Source organism: Trachemys scripta, chromosome 3 (assembly GCF_013100865.1).
Source record: "Trachemys scripta elegans isolate TJP31775 chromosome 3, CAS_Tse_1.0, whole genome shotgun sequence".
Lineage (NCBI taxonomy): Eukaryota > Metazoa > Chordata > Testudines > Emydidae > Trachemys > Trachemys scripta.
In genome coordinates this window covers 90,611,488-90,635,290 of record NC_048300.1, presented here as the reverse complement: position 1 = coordinate 90,635,290, position 23,803 = coordinate 90,611,488, and the positions used below count along the sequence as shown (strand labels likewise).

The window sequence follows — 23,803 nt, the reverse complement described above, 5'->3', positions numbered from 1 at the left end:
AGGTACTGGGTTAGATTGGTCTGACTCAGTATGGCAGTTCCTATGTACTTATGTTCTTAAGTGGGAAATCAAATTATGAACAGTGAAGTTTAACACTCTCCCGCTAACCACAATAATTATGCTAAAGATTAAAATCAGCAGGACTTATGCTATCTTTTAAAACAGTTACTTCATGAAAGATAGAGACCTACACCCATGTTTACATGGTACAGGGAGGTATTTGGAAGTAAAAGATGTCTTTTCTAATGGGGGAAAATTGAGACGGAAATAAGGACATAACAGGATTTCCTCTGGGGAACCTTTCAGGTTCAATGTATAAACTCATAAAAGACAAAGGTGGGTCAGAGAAAAATATCAGTTTTGCCTTCATATCAGTGACTGACATGATGACCTATTGTAACATTTATTTGGTATGTTTACACAGATACTGCAGAAGTGTCCAAAAGCATTGTTCAAAGCACTTTAATGTCTCACTAGGAGTTCAGTGCTGCAATTATTTAAATTCAGGGGAATGTTGCTACTGACTTCAGTGGTGCAGGGCCTGTGCTCCAAATTTCTCCCTGAAAAACTAATATACAGAGTTTTAAAATATATCATTCTTAAGCTCTCTTTATGGCTGGAAACTGAAGCTAGACAAATTCAGACAGGAAGTATAATACAAATTTTTCACAGTGAGTGTAATTAACCATTGAAACATTTCACCAAAGGCTCTGGTGGATTCTCTATCACTGGCAATTTTTAAATTGAGATTGGTTGTTTTTTCTAAAAGAGATGCTCTAGTTCAAACAGGAATTAATTCAGGGAAGTCCTATGGCCTCACAGTAGTCCCTTCTGGCCTTGAAATACATGAATCTAAGCACAGCTCAAAAATATGGAAGTGAGTTTGTAATACAAGCAGATAGATGTGTGTGTGTATGTGTTTGTATGTGCTAGGTGGCTAACCCACTTAAGTGCTTTTCAAAATCCCATGAGGCATGTTTAAGTGCCTAAATAATTTTGAAAATCTGGCCACTAGCTATTAATACAGATGGTGGCAATTGCTCATCATATCACATGGGCTGAATGCCAAAATGCTGCCTAAACATTCAGATTTCTAATGTTTGTATGCAGCCATCGGTGGTCCACATTATTGTGAGAGACCTACTGCAAGAGCCTTGAACCCTCTAAGCCAGTGATTCCCAAATTTGTTCCGCTGCTTGTGCAGGGAAAGCCCCTGGCGGGCCGGGCGGGTTTGTGTACCTGCCGCGTCCACAGGTTCGGCTGATCGCGGCTCCCAGTGGCAGAGGTTCGCTGCTCCAGGCCAATGGGGGCTGTTGGAAGTGGCGGCCAGTACGTCCCTTGGCCCGCACCGCTTCCAGCAGCTCCCATTGGCCTGGAGCAGCAAACCGCGGCCACTGGGAGCCGCGATCAGCCCAACCTGCGGACGCGGCAGGTACACAAACCGGCCTGGCCCGCCAGGGGCTTTCCCTGCACAAGCAGCGGAACAAGTTTGGGAACCACTGCTCTAAGCAGGTTTTAAATATATTCTATGCGTAGATTTTTAAGGCCACAAGGGACTATTATAATCATGAAGTCAGACTTCCTAAATAACACAGGCCATCAATTATCACCCAATGACTTCTACTTTTAACCACACTTGTGGTTGAACAAGAGCCTACCTTTCAGAAATATATATAGTGTTAAAGCCTCCACGTGATATTGAATTTGTCGCATCCCTCAGTAAGCTGCTCCAATGCTTAACTATCCTCACTGTTAAAATGTGCATATTATTTCCAGTTTTGTGTCTTAGAACAAAAGTTGTGCTTTCAGTTGCAGAGTCCCATGAAAAAAAAAATGTTTTTACTCTACCTCAGGCGTGGTGAAGCCTTCCCAAAAGTGGGGGAGTCAGGGCTTCCCACCCGCAAGGCCCCACTCCTTCCCCCTGAGGCCCTCCCCCAGCCAAGTCAGAAGGCAGTGCAGGGCCAGAGAGCCTTCTCCCAACCCCCCATGTTCTGGTGCCCCTAATCTAGCTTTATTTTCTCCTGCTAGGATTTCCATCAGCTGGTGTATGAAGGATGAATTTCCCTGTACTGAAAAGCAAAGTAATTGTAAAGGGTAAGACACTAATAACATTTCATGGTTAAAGGGGATATTGTTTATAAAATCTTCTATAAAAAGGAAGTAGGTTTTTGGAAATATGTGTCATAAATTCACATTTAATGAGGGTTTTGTACACAGGCAGACTAAGATTATAACTGTGGTCATATTTAATAAGAATTTCATTAAGACCAAAAATAAATGGTGCTTGTTCCTCTGCAGTCATCAAGTTGTCATTAAGGTTGTGGCTTGTTTGTTTGTTTTTTTAAAACACAGTTTTGACCGAGTCATTTGGTTTTGTTTAAACAAAATTTATCTAACAGAAATTTTTCATATGTGTTCCTATGCTAAAGAATTTTTGGAAAAATATTAATAAACACTCTCCTTAATATTATTAGAGCACTAAATACTATGTGGATTTGTGTCATAATGAGATACTTTAATTTCCCAGATATAGACTAGAGAATAAATGGTACTAATAGTGGTAGATCCCAATTGTTCCTGGGTGTGATAGACAGTTTTTTTCATCAAAGTGCCCCTGACCAACAAGATGCGATGCAATTTTAGAGTTGGTTTTGTTAAGTACTGAGGACATTGTAGAAGAGCTGGTCATAGGAGATAATCTTGAATCAAGTGATCGTGAATTGCTTCAGTTTAAATTAATGGAAGGATAATCAAAACCAGATCATCAGCTATGTTTTTTTATTTCAAAAGGGCAGACTTTTGGAAATTAAGGAACTTAGTTAAAAAAATTCAGCTGGACTGAAGAGCTCAAGAACCTAAATACAGAGAAGGCTTGGAATTTCTTCAAATCAACTATACAAAAACTATCTGAAATTTGCATCCCAAGCAAGAGAAACAATTTGTAGCCAAAGGCTCCAGACCCAGCTGGATGAATAACCACTGCAAAAAGGTTGTTAGAAGTAAGTAAAGATCCTATAGGTTGTGGAAAAAAGGGATTGATGAGCAAAGAAATAATGGATTTTGGAAAATGTAAGAATAAAGTGAGAATTGCTAAAAGTCAAGCTGAATTAGCTCTTCTGAAAGCAATTAAAATAATAAGAGTTTTTATTAAATAAAAAGTGAATAAGGAAGGATGAGGTTCCATATGCAGTACGGATGGAAAGGAGACTAAAAATAATCTGGGCATGGCATAAAAACTCAATGAATACTTTGCCTCAGGTTTTAGTACAGATAATAATATGGAACATGGGCATGAAGGTAAAATGCCTGATGGAAATGAGGGACTAGAAATGGAAATTACCACATCTGACGTGGAAGAAAAATTTAAAGATCTTAATGTGCTGAAATGAGGGGGCCTGGATAATTTCTCTCCCAGAATACTGAAAGAACTGGCATATGAGATTGCTAGTTCAGTAGCAAGGATTTTTAATAATTCTATCCAGAAGTAGTACTGTATGACTGGAGAATAGCTAACATTGTACCTATATTTAAGAAAGGGGGAAAAGGTGATCAAGACAATTATAGACCTGTTAGTCTGACCTCAGTAGTATGAAAGGCTTTAGAACAAACTGTGAAGAAAAAAAATAATTAAATTAAATATGCTGCTAATGGAACTTTTGGGTTCATGCTATCAGGTCAAAGACAGTTTTGCATAGAAATGTAGACTTCAATAGTGGTTTTCTTCAATGAGAAACACTGTGTTTGATGATTTTTGTAAGATTTGGCATTAATTTTGAAGTCAATACATTTTTCCCCTCAAAGCTTCATGAACGCCACATTTTCCATTACCCATAGATGACAAAACTTAACTTATCTAAAGGTACAGCTAAATACTTTCAATTTTCTACCCTAATAGGCAGGGTTTTGTCACAAGCTGGCTGGCCCTTTAAGGGAAGGCAGGCTTAGCCTTTCCTGTGAGGATCAGCTACCCTCTTGGCTGGATCCTAATTGGCTGGGGATCAGGGGACCTTGGATAATGATTGGACCTAACTTAGAGTTTGCACAAAAGACTGAGAGCTCAATTAAGATGGGGAAAGAAGCTTGAAGAGGGAGTTAATACTTGGAGTGACCCTGATAGGAAAAGGTAGTAGGGGTGAAGGAGACTTTCTAAGTGGGCTTCAGAGATGTCTGCTCCACAGGCAGGTAGTCCTGGGAATAGACTGGAGTTGAGGATTCAGACTAAGCCAAGAGACCTAGGAGGATGGATACCCAGGAGAGATGGGGTGTAGGGTTCCCTCTTGCTGGAAGAGGAGCTAACCCTATGGTGGGACCTGAAAAGGGGCAAGGTTCCAAGGAGGTAGCCTTGTGTGTCAGTGTTCAAGAAGAGGAGCAGAGAACTTGGGAGAATCCAAATGGAGTAAAGTCACAAGCCCAGGGTGGACAGTAGTAGCTTAGGTTTTGTTTGGGGGTGGAGGTTGAATCCTGCTAGGGAGAAACCCAGGAACTTGCTCCTCTGAAAGAAGAGGGGGATTAAGGAATAGCTCAAAAGGGGTAGAAGACTGTATGAATGACTAGTATTGTGTTGGATGCTGCTTATTTGGGATATTACTACCCTATGAGAGGTGAAGCTGTGTGTGACCTGGCTGGAGGGTTGAATCACAGAGAGAAGTGGACCAGCAGTAGAGCTAGAGTGGCTATTAGTAGGGAGTGCCCCTGGAAGAAAGCCTGCATGCTAAACCAGCTACAAGTGGATATGCTGGCTGGTGAGTGACTCCTCTACAGGTACATAAAATATGCCCAGGAACAGACTAAAAGTATAGGGCTTCAAATAGTAGAACTTGGGGGTAGGCTGTAGATGAAATTTTAATTGGACTTTTTAGACCAAAAATGTATATTGTGTTGCCAAACATAGAAACATGCTAATGAAATATCAAGGCAATATTTTCATGCTGGAATAAGATTTTTGCCTTTGCATCCATAAACACCAGAAAAAAATCCTAATAAGAACAAAGAAGCCCCTAAAAACTTGAGAGAGAAGGGAATTATAGGTTAAAGTTACACTTTAACAAACCCAACCATTTCAAATTACCACAGGGAAATACAAAATTAAGTTACCCCGAACAAACTTAGCTCTGCCTCTGTTTCCTTGCCCAAATTAAAAACATAGCCTTACATCTACACACTGCAGAACTTCTACATTGAGACCATGAACCATATACCCCCCTCATACTGTCCCCCTATGCCAGGGCTCCTGACCGTTTTTATGTCTGTGTTCTACCAAAGCCATCAGATTTGGATCAGTGAAAAATCAAATGGGTGTCTGGTGTAAGCTGCTACATGAGGGAGTGACTATAGATGCTGGTGCTTCTCTTCTCCAGACTGTGCAGCGCTGACTTACTAAGCAGTATGAGTATCTAACGGCATTACTTCTCCTGTCTCTGGAGCTGGGTTTGGGACTGGGAAGGAGCTAGTGAGGCACAGGACAACAGGAGAGGTGGGGAGAGAGAGCCCTGTTGGGAGTAAAAGAGGGCAGCAATACTTCTTTCTGGAGAAACTGGGCCCAGTAATGAAAGTAGACTTGAAAAGAGAAGGAATGATCACAAAACACGATAGGAGGAGTGGGAGATCCCCCTTTGCTTTAGCACCACCATTCCCCCACCACCATTTCCCCTACCTTTGCCATCTGGTTGGACCTTGTTATATTAATCAGGGGGTATAAAAGATTGTTCACTTATGGGATAGAAAATGGTGCAAAAGTGGGTGTACATCAGCAAAGGAACAAGTGAAGAATTTCTCCAGGAAGCTGTGAGCTTATTTTTTAAAGTTATTTGCTAAATCTCATTCTTTTATAGAGAGCTGTATAAGGGAGGATTATGGCTCAGTAATAATGTTTGAGTAACTTAAAAAAAACCCAAAACTAAATAACCAGAATGATCAAAGAGGGATATCACAGAATGGGAGAAAGAGACAAGAAAGGGAATCCAGTGCAGGTATCAAAAACAGGATACTTTAATTTAAAACCCAATAAAATAACTAAAATTCTGGTAGAAGCTTTACAGGGTCATCTTACCTTAAAGGGCAGTTTTACCATTTATTAGTTCATTTGAGATTAAGTTGTTCTAGTTTGGACTATGCTCCACAGAAGCTGGGAACTAACTTTATAGTCTCATAGTTGCTCTATTTTGATCCAGTCAATGAGTCCTCTCCATTTTTCCATGCTTTATGGCTAATGGCATTGCATTCCCACCACTAGAAAGAGCTGTGTGAAGGTAGAACAGTAGCACTCACATGATCTAAAATGGAGTCTAGCACTTCAATCAAATGCAGCTAGTTTCACCTAGTTCCAAGAGGAAAATATTCTTCCCTAAGATAAGAGTACCCAGACCTCCACTTTTTATAGTGTAAGGCTGAAAGGAAGTGAAGAAAGCAACCAGTTGTGTAATGAGCACCCTAAGTTGCATTCTCTTTTCTCCTTAGGATTTTATAGTATGAGGAGTATCTAACATGTGATGTGTGGCCTCTCCCCGGCCACAATTAGGATGCCATTCTCATCTCTTTCGGTGGATAAACTTTGCAGCACAAGGGCTGCATTGGCAACTTGCCAGGAGTGTGAGCAGTGCACTTAATTTGCAATAAAGTACACAACAGTCTCTATTTGACTTGTATCTTCCTTGCTGGATGAACAGAATTCATTTGTTTTATGTTCAGCAGCAATAAAAATGTAGTTTAGCTTTGTCCTTAAGTGTCAATCATACACTGTTTTTCTTGTGTTCCTGATCCATGTTCAATAGGCCATCTGTATAATCAAGTTTGAGGCTAAGTGGTGGGAATAATGAAATATCAGTATCATTGCAGCCACCCAGGGCCTGATCCTGCAGTTGGATCCACAAAGGTGGATGGTTGTTTGCGCTTACATGAAGCCTCATTGACATTACTCACTGGAGTAAAGCCACACAAATGTGTTAGTATTTCTAGAATCAGGACCCCAGATACGATGGCGATGAATGTGGTACATACTCAATACATACTTCCAGTAATTTTTCTTCAGACGCTTCTCTATACCAAAAGTTTAGCAAAAATCCTAATACGGTAGTTTGACACCTGGAAAAACTACATAATGATTGTAAAATAACTTAAATACACCATGAAAAGCCTTAATCGTGCTGAGCTACTTGCCTTTTGAAAAACAAATGTAAACAGCAAGTTTCACTCTGAAAATCATAGTATGACTGATTTTTTTCAAAGAAAAGGTTTATTTCAGTTTCCTGAATGATGTGAGTCTCAAACAAAAGAAATTAAGAGTTTTGAGGTGAGTTATTCAGAGTATACTTGCCCTAAAGAGCTTAGATCAACTGCATAGGTTTCTGAAATTGGCCTCTTACTAATTAACTCATGTATAGGTGTCATGCTACACAGGGCAGATTTGGTCACCTTTTATTGTCTTTTTTACTACTAGGGAAACATGCAACTGTGAAACATCTGTGTTACACTATTTTTTTTACAGTTCATTGTTTTTTCATATTATTGTTTACTATTCTGTTTCTTGCATTAATATACTTAATCTTCTAGCTTTTTAACTGAGGCTTGATTTTTTTTTTTATTTTTTTTTTAATATTCAGTGACTCTCACTGTATGTGTTGTGTGAGTTCCATTCTCTTTGGTTGTATTCAGTATATCACTTACTTTGAGATAGCATCAGCAGTAATGATTAGTGTCTGGGTTCCTTTAATTAAAGCTGGTGCCAGCAGACTGTAAGATGAAAGATTCCTCCCCCCCCGCCCCTCCCCCAAAAAGCAGGCCTTAACAGCAAATGCTGTAGCTAGAACTGACAGATCTTATGCTTAGTTATTATGCACTCTATCCATGTAGAAACTCAGTCATGTGGCATTAGGCTGGGCACAAAGTAGAGATGAGCACACCTCAAAAGGTTCACTGATGTAAAGTGAGGCCTCAAGATTCACCAATAAGTCAGTTTCATTATTATGACTGTAGTAGCCTCCAGAAGCCTCAGTTGAGATCGGAGTCCTATTGCAAGTTCTGGGATAGAAAATGTTTCTTACTAGACAACTAAGGTCTCCCCCTACTGCGAGGGCACAATCTAAAGGGGAGGACACGTGACCACCCCATATGTCTCCTCTGCCCAGTGACACTCCCCTCACCCTGCACTGCCATGCTTTCCCTAACCCACATTACCTGGGTAGGGGGAATGTATCCTTCTCCTCCTGCACCTCCCCCCGGCATGTTCATTACTTTCTCTGGCAGCCAGGTGGGGTGCGGAATGAATCCGCTTCTGCCTGAGAGACCCTGGCTGGGAGGCAGTTAGGGACAGGGGCCTTGCAAGCCTCCTCTGCCCCCCGCCATGTTTCCAGCTTGCTTGGCCCCTGTCCCCAGCAGCTGAGGTGGCTGTGGGCCACCAGCCGCCCAGGACCTGCTGCTGGGGACAGTGGCCGAGCGAACCGGAGCCCCTCCTCCCCTTCCTGGCATGCTCGGCTCCTGTCCCTGTCAGCTGAGGCCCAGCACAGAGTAGGCCATCGCTGCCTCCCAGCCAGGCTCTCTCAGGCAGAAGTTTCGTCCCGCTCCCTGCCCCGCTGCGGGGAGGGCGCTGGGGGGAAGAGCTGTTGGAAGGCCCAAAGCCCATGTAGAGGCACAGCACCTTTATGCAGGTGGCCCTGGCAGATCTCCGCAGCTCCTGAGATATGTCTGGACCTCACAGGTTCTGTAGGCTGCATCTCTGGTTTTCCTTGTGCAACCCTCCCCTCCAGTGGAAAAAATCTGAAGAACCTCCAGGAGGGGACCTACATAGAATTTCCATGGCCCCTTTGTGGCTGCCTCTGCATAGGAACAAGATCTGACCCCATGTGTCCATTTTACGTGAATACTGTTTCAATACTGTCTAAGAATATCCATTATTTTTCTTGTGGATCATGTGGCTTGCCCATATACTGTCATTAAACATTAAATATTTCTGATGTTAACAATGTGTGCAATTTAAATGAAAGTAAAAGGAGAAATTAAGTAATTACATTACTTCTCTATTTTCATGTTTTGTATAAAGAAAATGTCCATAATGAAACACTAGTAGGCTTATGATGAAATTCTGTCTATGCATGTGCAACTCCCAATAAAATAAGTGAGAGTCTCATGCAGCTACCAGAAGGCAACATTTGGTCTGCAATATGTCTAAAGTCTACATCAGTACATAGCTAATTGTAAGTTGGGGGTTAGAATCTTGAATTCTATCATTACTGGGTTCTGTCTCTCAGGAAAGGAGACCTAAAATCTGGTGATATCTAAACAGCCTTTCCTTCTGTTCTGTCCTACTCAGTAAACTGACATAAGTGGTATTCAAAGGTTTTATAAATTCAAACGACACAACTCTCTTCTGTTCAGTATAGAATTATTCACTAGATGTCACTGTTGTCCTTCCCATGATAAACAGTCTAACCATTCCTATATATCCTTAGCAGCTGTTTTTCTTATTATATGCAGTCTTGTTGTAGCTGTGTTGGTCCCAGGATATTAGCAAGACAAGGTGGGTGAGGTAATATCTTTATTGGATCAACTTCTGTTGGTGAGAGAGGTCTTCTTTAGCTCTGTGTAAGCTCAAAAGCTTGTCTCTCTCACCAACAGAAGTTGGTCCAATAAAAGCTATACATTATATGAGGGAGAAGATGGTAACTTCATTGTTTACTCATAGGCTGCTCTAAATCATTCATTGTGTTGATGGAGGCATGAATAATGGTAGGAGGGAAGACCCTAGGACTCAACCATTCCAGTGATTGTCAGGACTGTATTCCTTAGAGTAATTCCTTCAAGATACTGATCTCTGTAGCATTTTATATCTGTGCCATAGAAGCCATTGCTGTGTCCCTCTACTTGTTCCTCCTGTATTATTCTGGAGGTTGGGTGGCTAGTGAGCATGATAACCACCTTTCCTTCAGACTAAATGAGGGAACAGTTAAATATCCCTTTGTTTAGTATTAGCTGAAACAACAGAAGCCATTACTCAAATCACAGACCAGTATGCAATGCAGGTGTAGGAGCTGAATCATGGTATTTTCCTTGGGGAATGTATGCAAACTCAGGAGCTGGGTATTATTAGGTGAAGCTGTGGATCTGTGAGCCAGAGAAGGCAGCAGGAATACCAAGGACACTGCAAGGGACTCACTGGTAAGGTGTCCCTGAGAAAGCCAAGAGCTTTTGGGGAAGAATACAGGCTGGAAAGAGAGTTGGAACTGTGAGGGAAAAAATTGCTTCCTGTTTGATTCCTGCTGTGTTCAGGGAAACAGGACTTAGTACATTCTTTGTCAATAAACATGATTGCCTCAAAGGCAACAGGATTATCTGTTTGACTCCATGATCAATCTCTCCTTCAAACAGAAACAATCTGCAAGCCATGAATATTGACTAACCACTCAGGCTAGCACGTTTACCTGGAGTTCCCAAGACTACTTAGAGCAGTTCTGACTGTGGATTTGTAGGTAAGAGATGTTTCTGTTTCTTAGTGGTATAGGTGCACATTATGTTGCCTAGGGTTTTGTAGTCTATTTCTGCTAGTACATGATATTGTGCATATTTGTGGGATGATACAGTGCTTTGGGAGCAATGCACTAATCCACATTTCTGTATAGAGGAGGATGGAAAGGGAGCCCTTTTAGCCAAAAAAGGAAGCCTTGCATTTGCTGAAAGGACCCACTGACCTGTAGCACGTACTACTAAAATTATTTTAAATATGTAGAAACTCAAACTTATTTATCAACTTCAGTTTCTCATGTGGGTGAGAAGAAATTAAGGTGTTAATAAAAGAGTCGCTCAGGAAAACTTATATAATAGATAACTGTACCTCAGTATCTCTTAATACTACTCAGGGAAACAGTGGTGATAAAGTTCTCAGCTCTTGCATTTAATCTTTTGTATAATATTATAAAATGTGTAAAGAACAAACCCAGGTTAAAATAAATAACTTGTGTTTTAGGAGTAACTTGGATTGTTTTAGCTGGAAAATTTGTATAAATCTAGTTTGCTTGTTTACCATTTATATTATATGTTTACTTTTTGCCCTTCATTTAGCTTCTATCATCTCAACATAGTACCTGAGTGCCTTACAAAGCAAATATATGTATTGGATTGACAATACATACAGGACCAATGAACATTGTTTGGTTAATAAAAATAGGCTCATTTCTTGCCAATTTATTTTCATGCACTAGTATAAAGCTGCAATGTCTGGTTTCCAAAAAGAAGTCTTCAGTGAATGTAAAACTGTTTCTGGCTTGTAAAAACCTTTTCACATTTAACAAAATGAAACTTATATTTAAGGGGCTCAACAACATTTTGGAAATGGAGGTGCTGTACATAATGGTACAGCAAACATAAGCAGGCATACTTCATTAGCAGAATCTATTTACTTAGCAGGGTTAGGTATATCATAAGTTCCTATTTCAGAGATAAACAAATAGAGGGTTTAGGATTATGCAATAAAGTGGATGCCAGCATTTAATAGAGACAGACCACTCACGTTGTTTTATTCCAAGCAATATATTTAGTTATTACTATTTCCTCTATAGGCAGCCAATATGTTATTGCAACTATTCTCTAACATAGTCTGGATTAAAACTCAAAGGAGCATAGAGGCCAGTTCTGCCCAGATTTACACTCTGTGTGCAATCCAAGGAACTTGTCCAAACACTGCTCTTATACCATTTTAATTATATCAGTTTAAAATTAGTGTGGTCAAAGGGGTACAACCCCATAATGTGCCTGCAGTTACATTGGTATAAAGCTCCTTATATTGACATAGCTTATTCCTCTACATTTTGGGGAATAAACTATCTGTGCCAACAGTATGAGAGGCTCTCTACTTTGGGTTTAAAAACAAACAAACCCCTAACTGAAAGTTAAGTTGGTACAAAAACTGTGTGCTGGGAGGACCAGGCCGGAGCTAAACTAACTTTTCTATTGTGACTGAGTAGTGCTATTCACAGAATCACTCAGTAAATGGAAACCAGGCTCTTTGTGTTTGGTTCTCCATGCTTGCCACCTGCCAGACCTTTTGTAATCTAGGAAGCTGTTATTAGGCTGAGAAGCAGGGGAGAACTTTTTGATAAAGTGACATTAGTGCAGGCGAGACTACTTGCTACTATCCATGACTGTGACTTGAGTACTTGGGTTGTAAACTAGGGAAAATTCACCAGGAACTCAATGGACAGTGCATGTTTCAAAATGTCACACTCCGTAATTTTTTTATTTGCTTACAGATCTTAAAAGAAGTGTTCTTAGTACTCTGAAACAACCCCAGCTCTGGTAGACTGTTCCTTATTCTAGTATTCCTTTTTAAAAAAAAATAAATTTGAGGTATCACTAGCAAACAAAGTTAAAGCTGCAGGAAGATGCTACTATTCTTTTTCAAAAACAGATCTCAGGCTGAGGCTCAGAAATTTACTGGTGAGGATCCTGCTCTTAATTCCTTTGTGCCTAGTCATGGAGATAGGTTGGCTTAAGCCTTGCAAATAAGGGCAGCTAATGTGATATGGGTCAGAGACTTGAAGTATTTGAGTTAGCTATGCCATAGGGCTGTTTAGGGCTCTGTAGTTTGGTAGATTCTGGTTTATTTCCAGCGCTGCCACTGGCTGACCTTGGAAAACGCACTTCACCTCTCTGTGCCTTAGTTCCTCATCTACAGAAGAGGGATAATGCTACTGATTTTCTTTGTAAAGTGATATTACAGATATTTTTAAATACATGGAAGTAAAATGTCATCAACTGCAAAGTAGGGTGCATAAATGTAATTATTTTCAGAAGATGAGCAGCCGATTCCTATGTTAGATGAAGCCTCCAAGTGGCTTTTCTATTGTGTTTCATTCATTGTTGGTCTGGGGGTAACGAAGACATGTAGGAGTGGGGTGAGCTTCACAACTGCAATCTTTTGGATAGCTAAAGGCTTAAAAGGTGTTTCTAGCCATTATTAGAGGTCCACACACTCTGGGTATGTTTATACTATGAGATGGAGGTGTAAATTCCAGCTTCAGGAGATGTACCCGCGTTAGCACTGATCAAGTTAGCATGTTAAAAATAGAGGGTAGCCATGGCTGTGTGAGCAATGGGAGGGGCTAACCACCCCCAAGTAGGTACCGAGCATCTTGGACGGGTATGTACTTGGGGTGGCTAGCCCCTCCTACCATTTGCACTGCCTCCACTGCACTCTATTTCTTTTTAGCACAGTAGCTCAATCAGAGCTAGCACAGGTACATCTCCTCAAGTTTGAATTTACACCTCTAGCTTGAAGTGTAGAGGTGTTAGTTACTTCTGCAGGCTGAGCTCCTTGCATGTACTGGGACTCCTTGCAATCCTCCATTTCTTACCCACCCACCCCCCAAACCCACACCCACAGAAGCTGCATATGTGCCACCCTTCAATCACTTCAATTTCAGGGACTTCTTGCAAGCCCTGCCCCCTTCCTATCCCTTCTACCCCTCCCCTGCCCCCCCCAGTGCCAGTGGCTCCCTGTGCCTTACTTCCCACCATTATTATTATTTTGTCCTGTCAGAGAGAAGTCATTCAGATTGTCAAAACATTTTAAACTCAATTGGGATGATGGGTAAAGCTGAGGGGATATTGTTACGCATTAAGATGTTAATGGCTGTCATCAACAGATTCTTTGATCTATAGATAACTACCAACCTAGTTGAAGTGATGAGCTGCTGACCAGATCCCAGGGGCTCTGTGTTCCCCATTTCCCCCTTCTGGTTTTCTGACATTCACCAAAATCCAAGAGGGTTCCACCTTTTGATGCCTAGAATGTTACCTGAAATTTTGGAATTGATTAGATACAATGTTCAAAAGTTATCAATTATGATGCACAGAAATTATATATTGTGTTTTCCATAGAATTAAGTGTATCAAGTTTCTGTACTTATGGTTTGGGGTTTATATCTAACTGCTGAATGTTACACAGTAACAGAGTCACTTCTTAACATTTTCTATAGTAACAAAGTCATAAAAGTCTTAACTAGCAACATCTGATCTTTCTTATATATTGTACCTTCTCTCTGTCCTTATCTTAAATGCCCTGATGTCCAGCTGTCTCTGAGCCCTGGTGTTGTAGCTTTATCAAGTACTGCTGCCACTAGGCCCTTCTGCCTGCTCCCAGTTGCTGTGCGGAGCATGCCTGTGCAAATGTTCATTCCACCCACCCCCTGTTATTTCAGAGAATGTATCTCTCCACCATAAAGTGTATAATGGGGCACCCCCACCATTACCTTGTAATCTAGTGTGGGACATGACCCAGTTCATTGAGGAAGTGAATGGTAGGAAGGCATCGTATTGCATTGCATGTGGACCTGAGGTCAGCAAGGGGCAAGACTAGGGTAACCAGATGACTTTTGGGAAATAGGAAATGGGGAAAGCTGCCTGGCTAGTTCTAATGAAATGTGGACAGAACCCTGGCGTAGCTAGAATTGGCTTGGGGGCTGGCAAAATCCTGGAGTGGTTAGATTTAGCTATTGGCAGCAACTGGTGTGCACCATATATTCTATCAAAATAAAGTGGATGGCAGGTGCAACAGGTGTGTTCTGTTTGCATTTACCAAAATACATCAATAAACAGTTAATTTGTAAATACAAACATTGTGAAGGGAATGTTCTGCAGTTAATGAGCACTCTGATTTTTGTATCATGCCAACTGTGACAGGTGAGTTTTAAACTGTATTTGCTGAATGAAACAAACCTCAGCCATTCCCTTATTTTTTGTCTTCTGCGCTTTTGTAAAGATAGCTCTCATGGTGGAGATACATTAAACATGGTTCTGGACCAATGACACTGCAAGAGATTTTGTTCATTTTCATATACACCTGAGGTAAGACTAATCCACGGGATATATATATATACACTTAATTCATTTTATTCAGTTTAGTGTGGGATGTTGTGCTCTGAGCTTTGATACAAAAGGTTATCTAGAGCCGCATCTGACATTCTGATTTCATCATTGTATATTTGTTTAAAAAACCTACAATGGATGTATGTTCTCCTAGGGCTCATTTGTTAACTTTAAAGGAATCAAAAATACTTGAATAAAACAATGGGAAAGGATTTCATCTACTACCCTTCTTAATTATCTGAGACAATGAAGAGAACAATGGATCAAATGAGACTTTCATCTTTTCCGTTCACCTTTTGAGGCTTGAATGACTTTGCTGAGGTCAGTAGTGTCATATCTGTTTGTCCTAAGGGATTGGCAAATGGACTCCTGTTTTTGCAGCCTCCAATATCAAGTTTGTTATTCCATGATAAATGTCTGAGATATACAAGAGAGTTTGAGCATATACTTTGTCCTGACAGGCAAGAGAGAAGAGGTGGAGGTAAGCCGAAGACCAGGAGAGCCAAATTATTAATTGTAAAGAACTGGCATGCCTGGCTGCCAACCAGTCTGTTAAAAGAAACCCAAACCCAAAGTAATAAGCTGCATTTTCAATCCAAGGTATCTCCAGCATTCTTATTCAAGGCTTTACTACTGTTTGTTTGCCTGCTGCTTTAAAACCAACACAGTCTTGAATAGGTGTTTCTTTAAAATGTGGGAGTTATAGCAGAAAGTATCACTGAATTCTCCATAAAAGTCCCCTCTAACTGAAATGGTTTTAACACTTGAACCCACTTAAAAAAAGGTTTATTTTAATAAATGGAATGGAGTGACTAATCCCTCTTTTACTTTCATAAGTGTTTCTTCACTATACATATATTAATAAAGTTACATTTAGTTCTTATTGCAGTTTGAGCACTTCTACAGAAACAATGTTTCCACACACTACCACCCAGAATCCTATGAATATTGACAAATATGACTAGAATTACTTAGAATCTGTCTGGATGCAGGTTCTCCCAACCTTATTTTATCTGCATGCTGAGATCATGAGGGTACTCTCAGTTACAGCTTTCATAATGCTTAGATCTTGTTGCTACTAAACAGATGATTGCTATAGCAAACCTGCCATCTGACTTGCAGTTTAGATAGCTTTCTTGTTAGAGAAGAGTAGAAGCAAATGTGGCATATGAAACAGTAATAAACAGTGTTTACTTACCTGGCTACTAAAGCTTAAAATCTGGGATGCAGCAGCGCAGTTAAACTTTGAGACTGGGGCTCTGTCTAAACTAAGACAGTTTTAGAAACACTGAACTAATGGTAGCAACATTGGGAACTTTAGTGTGGGGATGGTTAGACTTCCAGAACAGTTGCCAGCATCATGTTTTCTAAACCTTCTGGGAGCAAGTTGAAATGACATGGTGCTGAAAACACTTTCTAATTCCCTGTGACATGAACATGCAATTTCCTTTGAATTCAATGGGAATCCCATGTGTATGCATCTGAGGGCAGAATTTGGCCTCTAAGTTGAGGATGTTTCAAGTTTTGAATATATTTTTGGGGGATCAAAGTCATCACAATGTGATTTCAGCAATGTCATGACAGGAAGCCTGTGGGATGACAGCATCACACATTACTGCAACATGAAGATGTTAAGATTGGATGAGGTTTGAGAGACTGAAGACTAACTTTGCTAGGAGCTCTCAAAATACTAATGCCAGCTAGACTAGCATGGATGAGTGTGGTCACAAGTACAAAAGAAAGATAGTCTTATTTATCTCTTCCCTCCCTAGAAGGGCAAACACCACATTTCTGTGCCTCCTGGAATGTTAAGGGAAGCTTTCTTACGGAAAGGCATATATAAATATTCCCAATTCTTCTCTGGAGGAAATTGGGTATGTCTGCAAAAAGCCAAGAAAAAGTTGCCTTAACCACTGGATTACAGTCCTATTTCTTTCCCTCTCTCTTGCCCGATGAGTGTTCCAATGTGGATACATCATTAAATAGTCATTAGGCTAGAGAGAGAGTGGGAATGAGTCTGTAGCCCAGTGGTCAAGGCACCCACCTGGCAGATCCTGGATCCAGTCCCTTTGCTCCAAGCACTCTTTATCCACAGTAGAACAGCTTCAACAGGAGAGAGACTGAGAGAGCCCCCACACCAGAATATCCCATAGCCCAGTGGTTAGAAAACTCTCCTAAGAGATGGGACATCTCTGATTGAATCCTTTCTTCCCCTCGGGCAGAGATGGGGGGGGGGGGGGGGGGTCGTGTCTCTATATGCCAGGCAAGTACTCTAACCACTGGGCTAATAGTTATAAGTTAGCATCACCAACATCTCCATCTCTGGTGGCCAGATTTTGAATAGGACCTGATCTGTTAGGCATGCTTAGAGGCCGCCTATTGGATTGGCCCCTGCATGTGAGATAGGTGGTCAAATGCCTATCTTTGCCCCATTCGTGATTCGCGTGGGGCGGGGGGAGAGAGAGGCAGCAGAGCATATACTCAGAGGTAGAAACTTAGACACCAAGGGAACTTTTACTGTGAAATTAGGTGCTGCGTGAGTTTAGGCACCTACAGGGTTTGGCTGCAGTTTTGTGGATTCCAGTGGAGCCAAAACTGGGACTTAGGTGCCTAAACCTTAGAATTAGGTGCCTAAGTCTGTTCTTTAGGCACCTAAGTATCTTTGTAGATCCCAAATTAAAATTGTCTGTCTAAATGTATTGGAGAGAGAGAACATCATCCAGTAGGGTTGGGGGCATGGTCCACTTCAAGACACATGGGTTTTTGCCTGTTCCTCTGTTCCACCTTTATCCAATGTGCACTCGCCTGTGCTGGAACTGCCTATAAGGATTCTGCAAAGGCAGCTTTGTGGGAGTTTTGTGGTTACTTCAAGACCAGATTCAATGCAATTGCAAAACTATGCTGCTTTTGTAGTGTGGTACTCCACCAATTTTGTGGGCAAAATCTCAGAAGTCCAGCCTACCTTCGTTTAAAAAACAAACTAATATCCTATAAGAGTAATATATTTACAATTACTTCAATATTAATTTTAGAATGTTTTCCAAATTGGTATACTTATTAATGAAATAAGCTAATAATTTTACTAGCTATGACTGTGATATAACTAATCCAATGTAAAGTCTCTACAGCAATTCAAATTGATCTCTTGTTAAAACTATCAGATTTTCATAGGAAAAGAGAGAACAAAACAGAAGCAATGGTCCTGTCCTGAACAGCATAGTAAGTTGCCTTCATATGTGAGAACTATGTTTGGAGAAGAGATCAAATTCTGTCATTGGATACCAGCACATGACCATAAGAGAAGAATTGGCACTTAGTCAACTGTTGGACACTATAGAAAATCCTTATATATATTTTATCTTAAGTGAACCTGCCTTTAGAAATGCTTCAGTATGCTTCTATAATGAGGCTCTTAGAAGTGTGGTTTCAGTCTGGATCTGGCATGGTAAGATTTCATGTTTGTCTTAAGAAGGTACACTTCTACCTCGATATAACGCTGTCCTCGGGAGCCAAAAAATCTTACCGCGTTATAAGTGAAACCGTGTTATATCAAACTTGCTTTGATCCACCAGAGGGCACAGCCTCCCCCCCGGAGCACTGCTTTACCTCGTTATATCCGAATTTATGTTATATTGGGTCGCATTATATCGGGGTAGAGGTGTATATAATAATATTCTACGATTGTCACACTGAAGCCTAAAATGTCTGACTCAGTATGAAGTGATGGAAACTGCTACAAGTATGGTTGAGGTTTCTTTCTGTTCAGAATATCACCAGATTTAATCATCACTTGGATTTGTGGTTTGTTACTGTCCAAATTTTAATTTGTCAGCTATTTTACAAATTACAACTGTGAAGGGTACAGCTAAAGTAAAGCATGTTTAGTGTATTTATGCCACGCCAAGAGTCCTAGACCATTGTGGTATCACAGGTAAGTCAATCAATCACCACCTTACTCAACAGCTAATTTGCATACAACAATTTCATGGTTGTATCAGGGAGATTGCACAGATGGTGGATTACTTGTCCCAGATGCCACACCCAGCCCTGTTTTAGAAGCTACTAGTTTTATCTAACACTTACTTGGTTTACAATTAAAATCACTTTTTTTTTCTGTCAGCCCTGCAGCCTCAAAATGGAATATGAAAGTCAAACAGAGTTCCGTCTGGCTCGTATCATCAGTAATAAAGATTGTCTATGCTGAACTGTTGCACAGTCTGAGGGCAATCCATGGATGCTAGCAAAGTTGAAGTGGGTGTACCCGAGAACAAAGTCTGGACCTTGGGCAGCAGGTATTAAAGGCCAGAGCAAGCTAAGCCTCCCCTGACCTAGGCCATGGCCCACCCATGTTCCCCCGGGAGCCATGCCCTCCCTCCCCCTTTACCCAGAAACCGATGGGGCCTCAGCTTCAGATGGCAGCCTGGATCTCAGGCCCGTTGGCAGCCAACAGTGGTGCTGAGGCCTGCCAGGGTGAGGGTTGGGCCAGTGGCCTGGCCCAGCACTGGTGGGAGGGCCAGCCAGCATGGCTGGGGCTAGCAGGCCAGGGCTCCTCCAGTTGCGAGGCAGGAGGTCTCAGGGCTCCTCTGGTCACAGAGGGTAGGGCATAAGGTGGAACAGGTGGGGCTGGAGGGCTAGCCTCCCCAAAGGGGGGTGTTCACCTGTTGCCCATGGTCCGGACATGCAGTTAAATCTTACTGAAAAATTCTAATACTGCACAGTTTATAACAGAATCTAGCTCACTCCCTAGTAAAAACTTCTGAGTTGTCAGCTATGAATCTGGAAGCAAATATGTTGTGGAAAGGGCTTCCATTTTTGCAGTCACTTTTCTGGAGTACAATGGCACTCTGAATTACAGCAATTGACGAATCTAAGGATTTTTTCTTTAATGGTGTTGAGCTCTCAGAAATAGACCCCATCTTACCCCATGTGGTTCAGGGAATAAGCCTCTGGGCTTCAGTGGATACTGAAGCTGGGGCTCCTGTATGGTAAAGTAGAAACCCCTGGGCTTGGCATGCTTATTTTAAGCAGTCATGAAAATTTCTTGAGTTATGCTTTGGCTAGCAAAAGCAGAATCAGAAAGAGGTATTGTATTTTGTGAAGCTGGAGTTAACTGGTATGACTAAGCTAGTATCAACTGAACTCTTTTGGGTACAGGAAGTGTTAGTATTGTGTAGTAATGTGAGTGCAGGGAATAATGTCAGTGTGAGAATTATTGTAAATGTAGTATGTTATCAATCTTGTGTATGTATTTAAAAACAAATGACATCCGAAGTTTCATAACTTATTGTTTATTCGACATTTGAAAACATGACTTTTATATATATATATATATATATATAAAACTTGATACTGTAGGTATTTTACTTAATGTCAGATTACTTATAATTTTATAATGTTTGTAAAGTATCTCCACTTTGACTCTTTTTTTTTTTTTTTTTTAGCTGCCTGTCTCCTTCCATCTCCTCTGTTAACCCTACACAAACTATTCATTCCCTAATACCCTTTGGGAGTCTATTCACCCCACCCCCATCTCTCTGCATGCTCACTGCCTGCCTTCTCTGCACTTTCATGCACATGGTCTTCTTTTTATATTTTAATGTAGCTTTTAGAGTATTTTGAACAGAAAAAGTGATATCTATTGGTAAGTGCTAAATATTTTCTCTGTTCTCTTTTCTTTTCGTTTCGCCTTAAAGAGGGCAACACTCACTATAATAGGTTTCTGTAGGGTTATCAAGTAGTAGTACTTTATACATGGAAGGAAGGGAGAGGAAATTGACTAGAATTCTAGTCATTCTTCTTCTGCAGTCCTTTCACATGTGCAAAGCTTTATCTACTTGATGCAAGGAAGAAACTTGAAGTTAAAGTACTAGGATTAGTCATCTTCCTTTTGCAGCTAGCTTTCTACTCAAGAAGCTGACCTCAAATTAAAATACTAATCAGTTTAAAAAGCAGCTCAATAAGACCTACAAGTGACCTCAGCCTCCTTAGTTACCATGTTGTATATTAAATAAAAACATGACATTTTAATATAATTCATTTTAACAGTATAAAACTTTTAAGGTTATAATTATAACCCTAATTTTTATCCTCCAGCATACATGCTTAAAGGACTTGTAACAGAAACTGCTTTCAAGGAGCACAAATTTAAAAACCTGAACAATTTCCAACTGTTAACTGTAATCCTAGCTCTTGCTATAACTGAAAAACTAAAGAGAAAATGCTGCTTTAACCATTTGACATCACTTTAGGCCTGATCTTGCCAACACTTATGTACCAGCTTATCTTTACTCATGTAGATAGTCTCATTGACTTCAGGGGCCTTAGGCATGTGTATAGATTCAAGTTTGTAGGGTCAGGGTCTCTGTGTATAGTCAGTTTCACTGTTACCCAATGACAGAGTCACATACAAAGTGGGGCATTTCTACACATGGAAGGATATGAAAAACTTTCTTAAACAACAAAACTCAGATCTAGCTAGGGCTTTTTTTTTTTAAGGTTTACTTTATTATTTCATATTGGAAAAGGGTCCTGTTCTACTAAAATGCTGTACAAACACAGACAATCTAGATTGCAACTTTGTTCTTCCTTCTTTTCATGTTCTTTTTAGCTACCACTACCATTGTTTCAAGGAAGGGCTGTCTGAAAAGGACACATCTCTTTTTAAATGCATTCATGACAACATCTTTGCTGCACTAGAAACTCAATTTCACTTTACAATCATTTTAGCTCAGCTTCTGCCTCAAAGTTCATCTTGATTTTCTTTAACAATTCTCCTCTGCTATTTTTTTAAAACATTTTTCTCCCTCCTTCCCTACTAATTTCAGCCCTCCTTAAGTACAGAACGAAATGCCCTGTTGCATCAATCACTAATGCACATAAATCTAATTTGATGTGGTATAACAGAGGCTCTAAATGAATAGCATTAGCCTCTAATCGCGAAAGCCAAAACATGGTGGTGGTGAAAACATTGGGGAAGGGCACTGGACTTTTTCTGCTCACTCTCGGCAACTGGTGCGTGTGATTCATCCTTATTTCTAGAAGGAAAATCCCAGGGCAGGCGCCAGGAGGCAGTTCTTGCTCTGTTGCTCTTGGTCAAAATTCCCCCTTCTCTCGGGGTTAGTTAGTTTGTCTGTGTCCCCCCCGCAGGAGTGTGTAGGGGCGTGGTGCGGGGAATGCAGCCGAGGAATAGTGAGCCTGCCATAGGAAATGTTAAGGGGGCAGAGCAGAAATTAAGCTTCTCCTCACACAAAATAATCTGGTCTCTGTCTCCTTCCCTTTAGCCCCAGTCCCACCGCTTTCCCATCACACCCGCGGGGCTACACAGCGAGCTGCCTGGGCAGCAACATGAGATGACGGACCCTCTTCTTTCTGCCCGCTGCCTGCAGTACTCAGCCTCCCCCTGCAGGAGGCGCAGGCCCACAAGAGAGCCGGCGCTCTTGCCAGAGCCGACCCAGAGCGACGTTCTGGACGCCGAATCTATGGTCCCTGCTCTGCGAGGGCCTGGCTGGTGCGCGCGCGACCGCCAGGGGCCGCTCTGGCCGCCGCCTCCGCTGCTCTCGGCTCCCCCGAGCTGCGCTGCCTGGAGCCCGTGTGTCCGCCATATTGGTGTCCGCGCTGCCTGCCTGTGTAGCTGCTGCGCCGTGTCCCTCCATCTCGTCCCGGCCAGGCCGAGCCCGCGAAGCCGGCGCTGCAGGGCGGGAAGCGGGGCGAGGTGGCCGAGTGGAGCAGGGAGGAGACGGAAACGAGCGGGCCACGGGTCCCGCGCCCCCTGCGCCACCCGCCATGGCGAGGAGGCCCGGGGGACCCTGAGAGAGACCAGCCCCCTCCCCGGCCCAGCCCAGCCGCCATCAGCGGAGACGAGCCGCCCGGTCCCCGCCTCTGCCTCAACATGGAGGCCGTGAAAGCCTTTAACAGCGAGGTCAGTAACCGCTGCCGGGGCTGGGCGCGGCGGCGGGGGGAGAAGGAGCGAGAGGCACCTCTGGGCCTGGTCCCCTTCGCTGCGTGCGCGACTCGCCCGGCCGCCACCCCCGTGGGGCTGGGCCTGGGGCAGCGCGGGGAGGAATCGTCCCTCCCCGGCTTCGGGTGGGCCGAGGGCTCCCCCTCGGCGGCTGGGGGGAATCTCTCTGCCTTGGGGGAGGAAGGACGGGGCATCTTCCCGTGTCTGACGGCACGGGGCGTGCCACTGCCAGGGAGAGGGCGCAGCGCGGAAATCCCGTCCTTGCCAACGGGGCTGGGGAGATGGACGGGGAGGGTCTGTGTGCAGGTGGGATGGGGAGACTGGAATAGAGATTTCTCCTTGGGAGGGGGGATTTCTTTTCTATGTCAGGGGGGATGGTTGGTGGTATCTAACTTCATGTGGTGGTGTGGTGTTTGTACTAAGAGGGAAGGGAATCCACTGGTTTCTCCAGGCCATGCAGGTCTCTCTCCTCCATTGAAGTTCTCATGTTTCCTACCGCCCTTTCTTTCCGTTGTTACATACACATCCGCACACCTCAACACCCCTTACACCGTGGTAGTCAATTATTTTTTGTCAAGATCCAAATTTCAGGGTCAGTGTCTAAGCAAGGTCCAGACTCCAGAGAAAATAATAATAAAAAAATACTAACAATTATAAGTAAATAAAAAGATTTTGTGGTCCGGTCAAAAGCATCTGGTGCTCCAGATTTGGCCTGCAGTCTGCCTATTGACTGCCCCCGCCTTTTACACTCTCAGGGATTCAATTTTTAATCAGGGAATCATTTGAAGATTCAGAGGATTTTCTGGGTAGCTGGGAAGTGGTGTTTCTTCTACTGCAGTTAAACTAAGAACAAATTTCCCAATCTTTGTTTCATAGCCCTTGTGGGATATCAAGACATCATCTACATTGGAAAAGGTCTCTAAATTTGCACCTTCAGTCAAGATGTTGAAGCAGTATCTCAGTTTTTCTTTGAGGCCAGTAGCTAAAGGTGCA

At 42.1% G+C, this 23,803-nt stretch overlaps 1 protein-coding gene across 1 annotated transcript in view; it reads left to right on the top strand.

The window, feature by feature from the left end:
* Window positions 1–22,400: 22,400 nt before the first annotated feature.
* SCAF8 (SR-related CTD associated factor 8) overlaps window positions 22,401–23,803 on the top strand; it is a gene marked incomplete in the record, with an annotated part of 87,224 nt that continues 85,821 nt past the window's right edge. Inside the window, 1 exon segment of the mRNA XM_034765349.1 lies at window positions 22,401–22,771. Coding sequence (XP_034621240.1) covers window positions 22,742–22,771 — 30 coding nt within the window.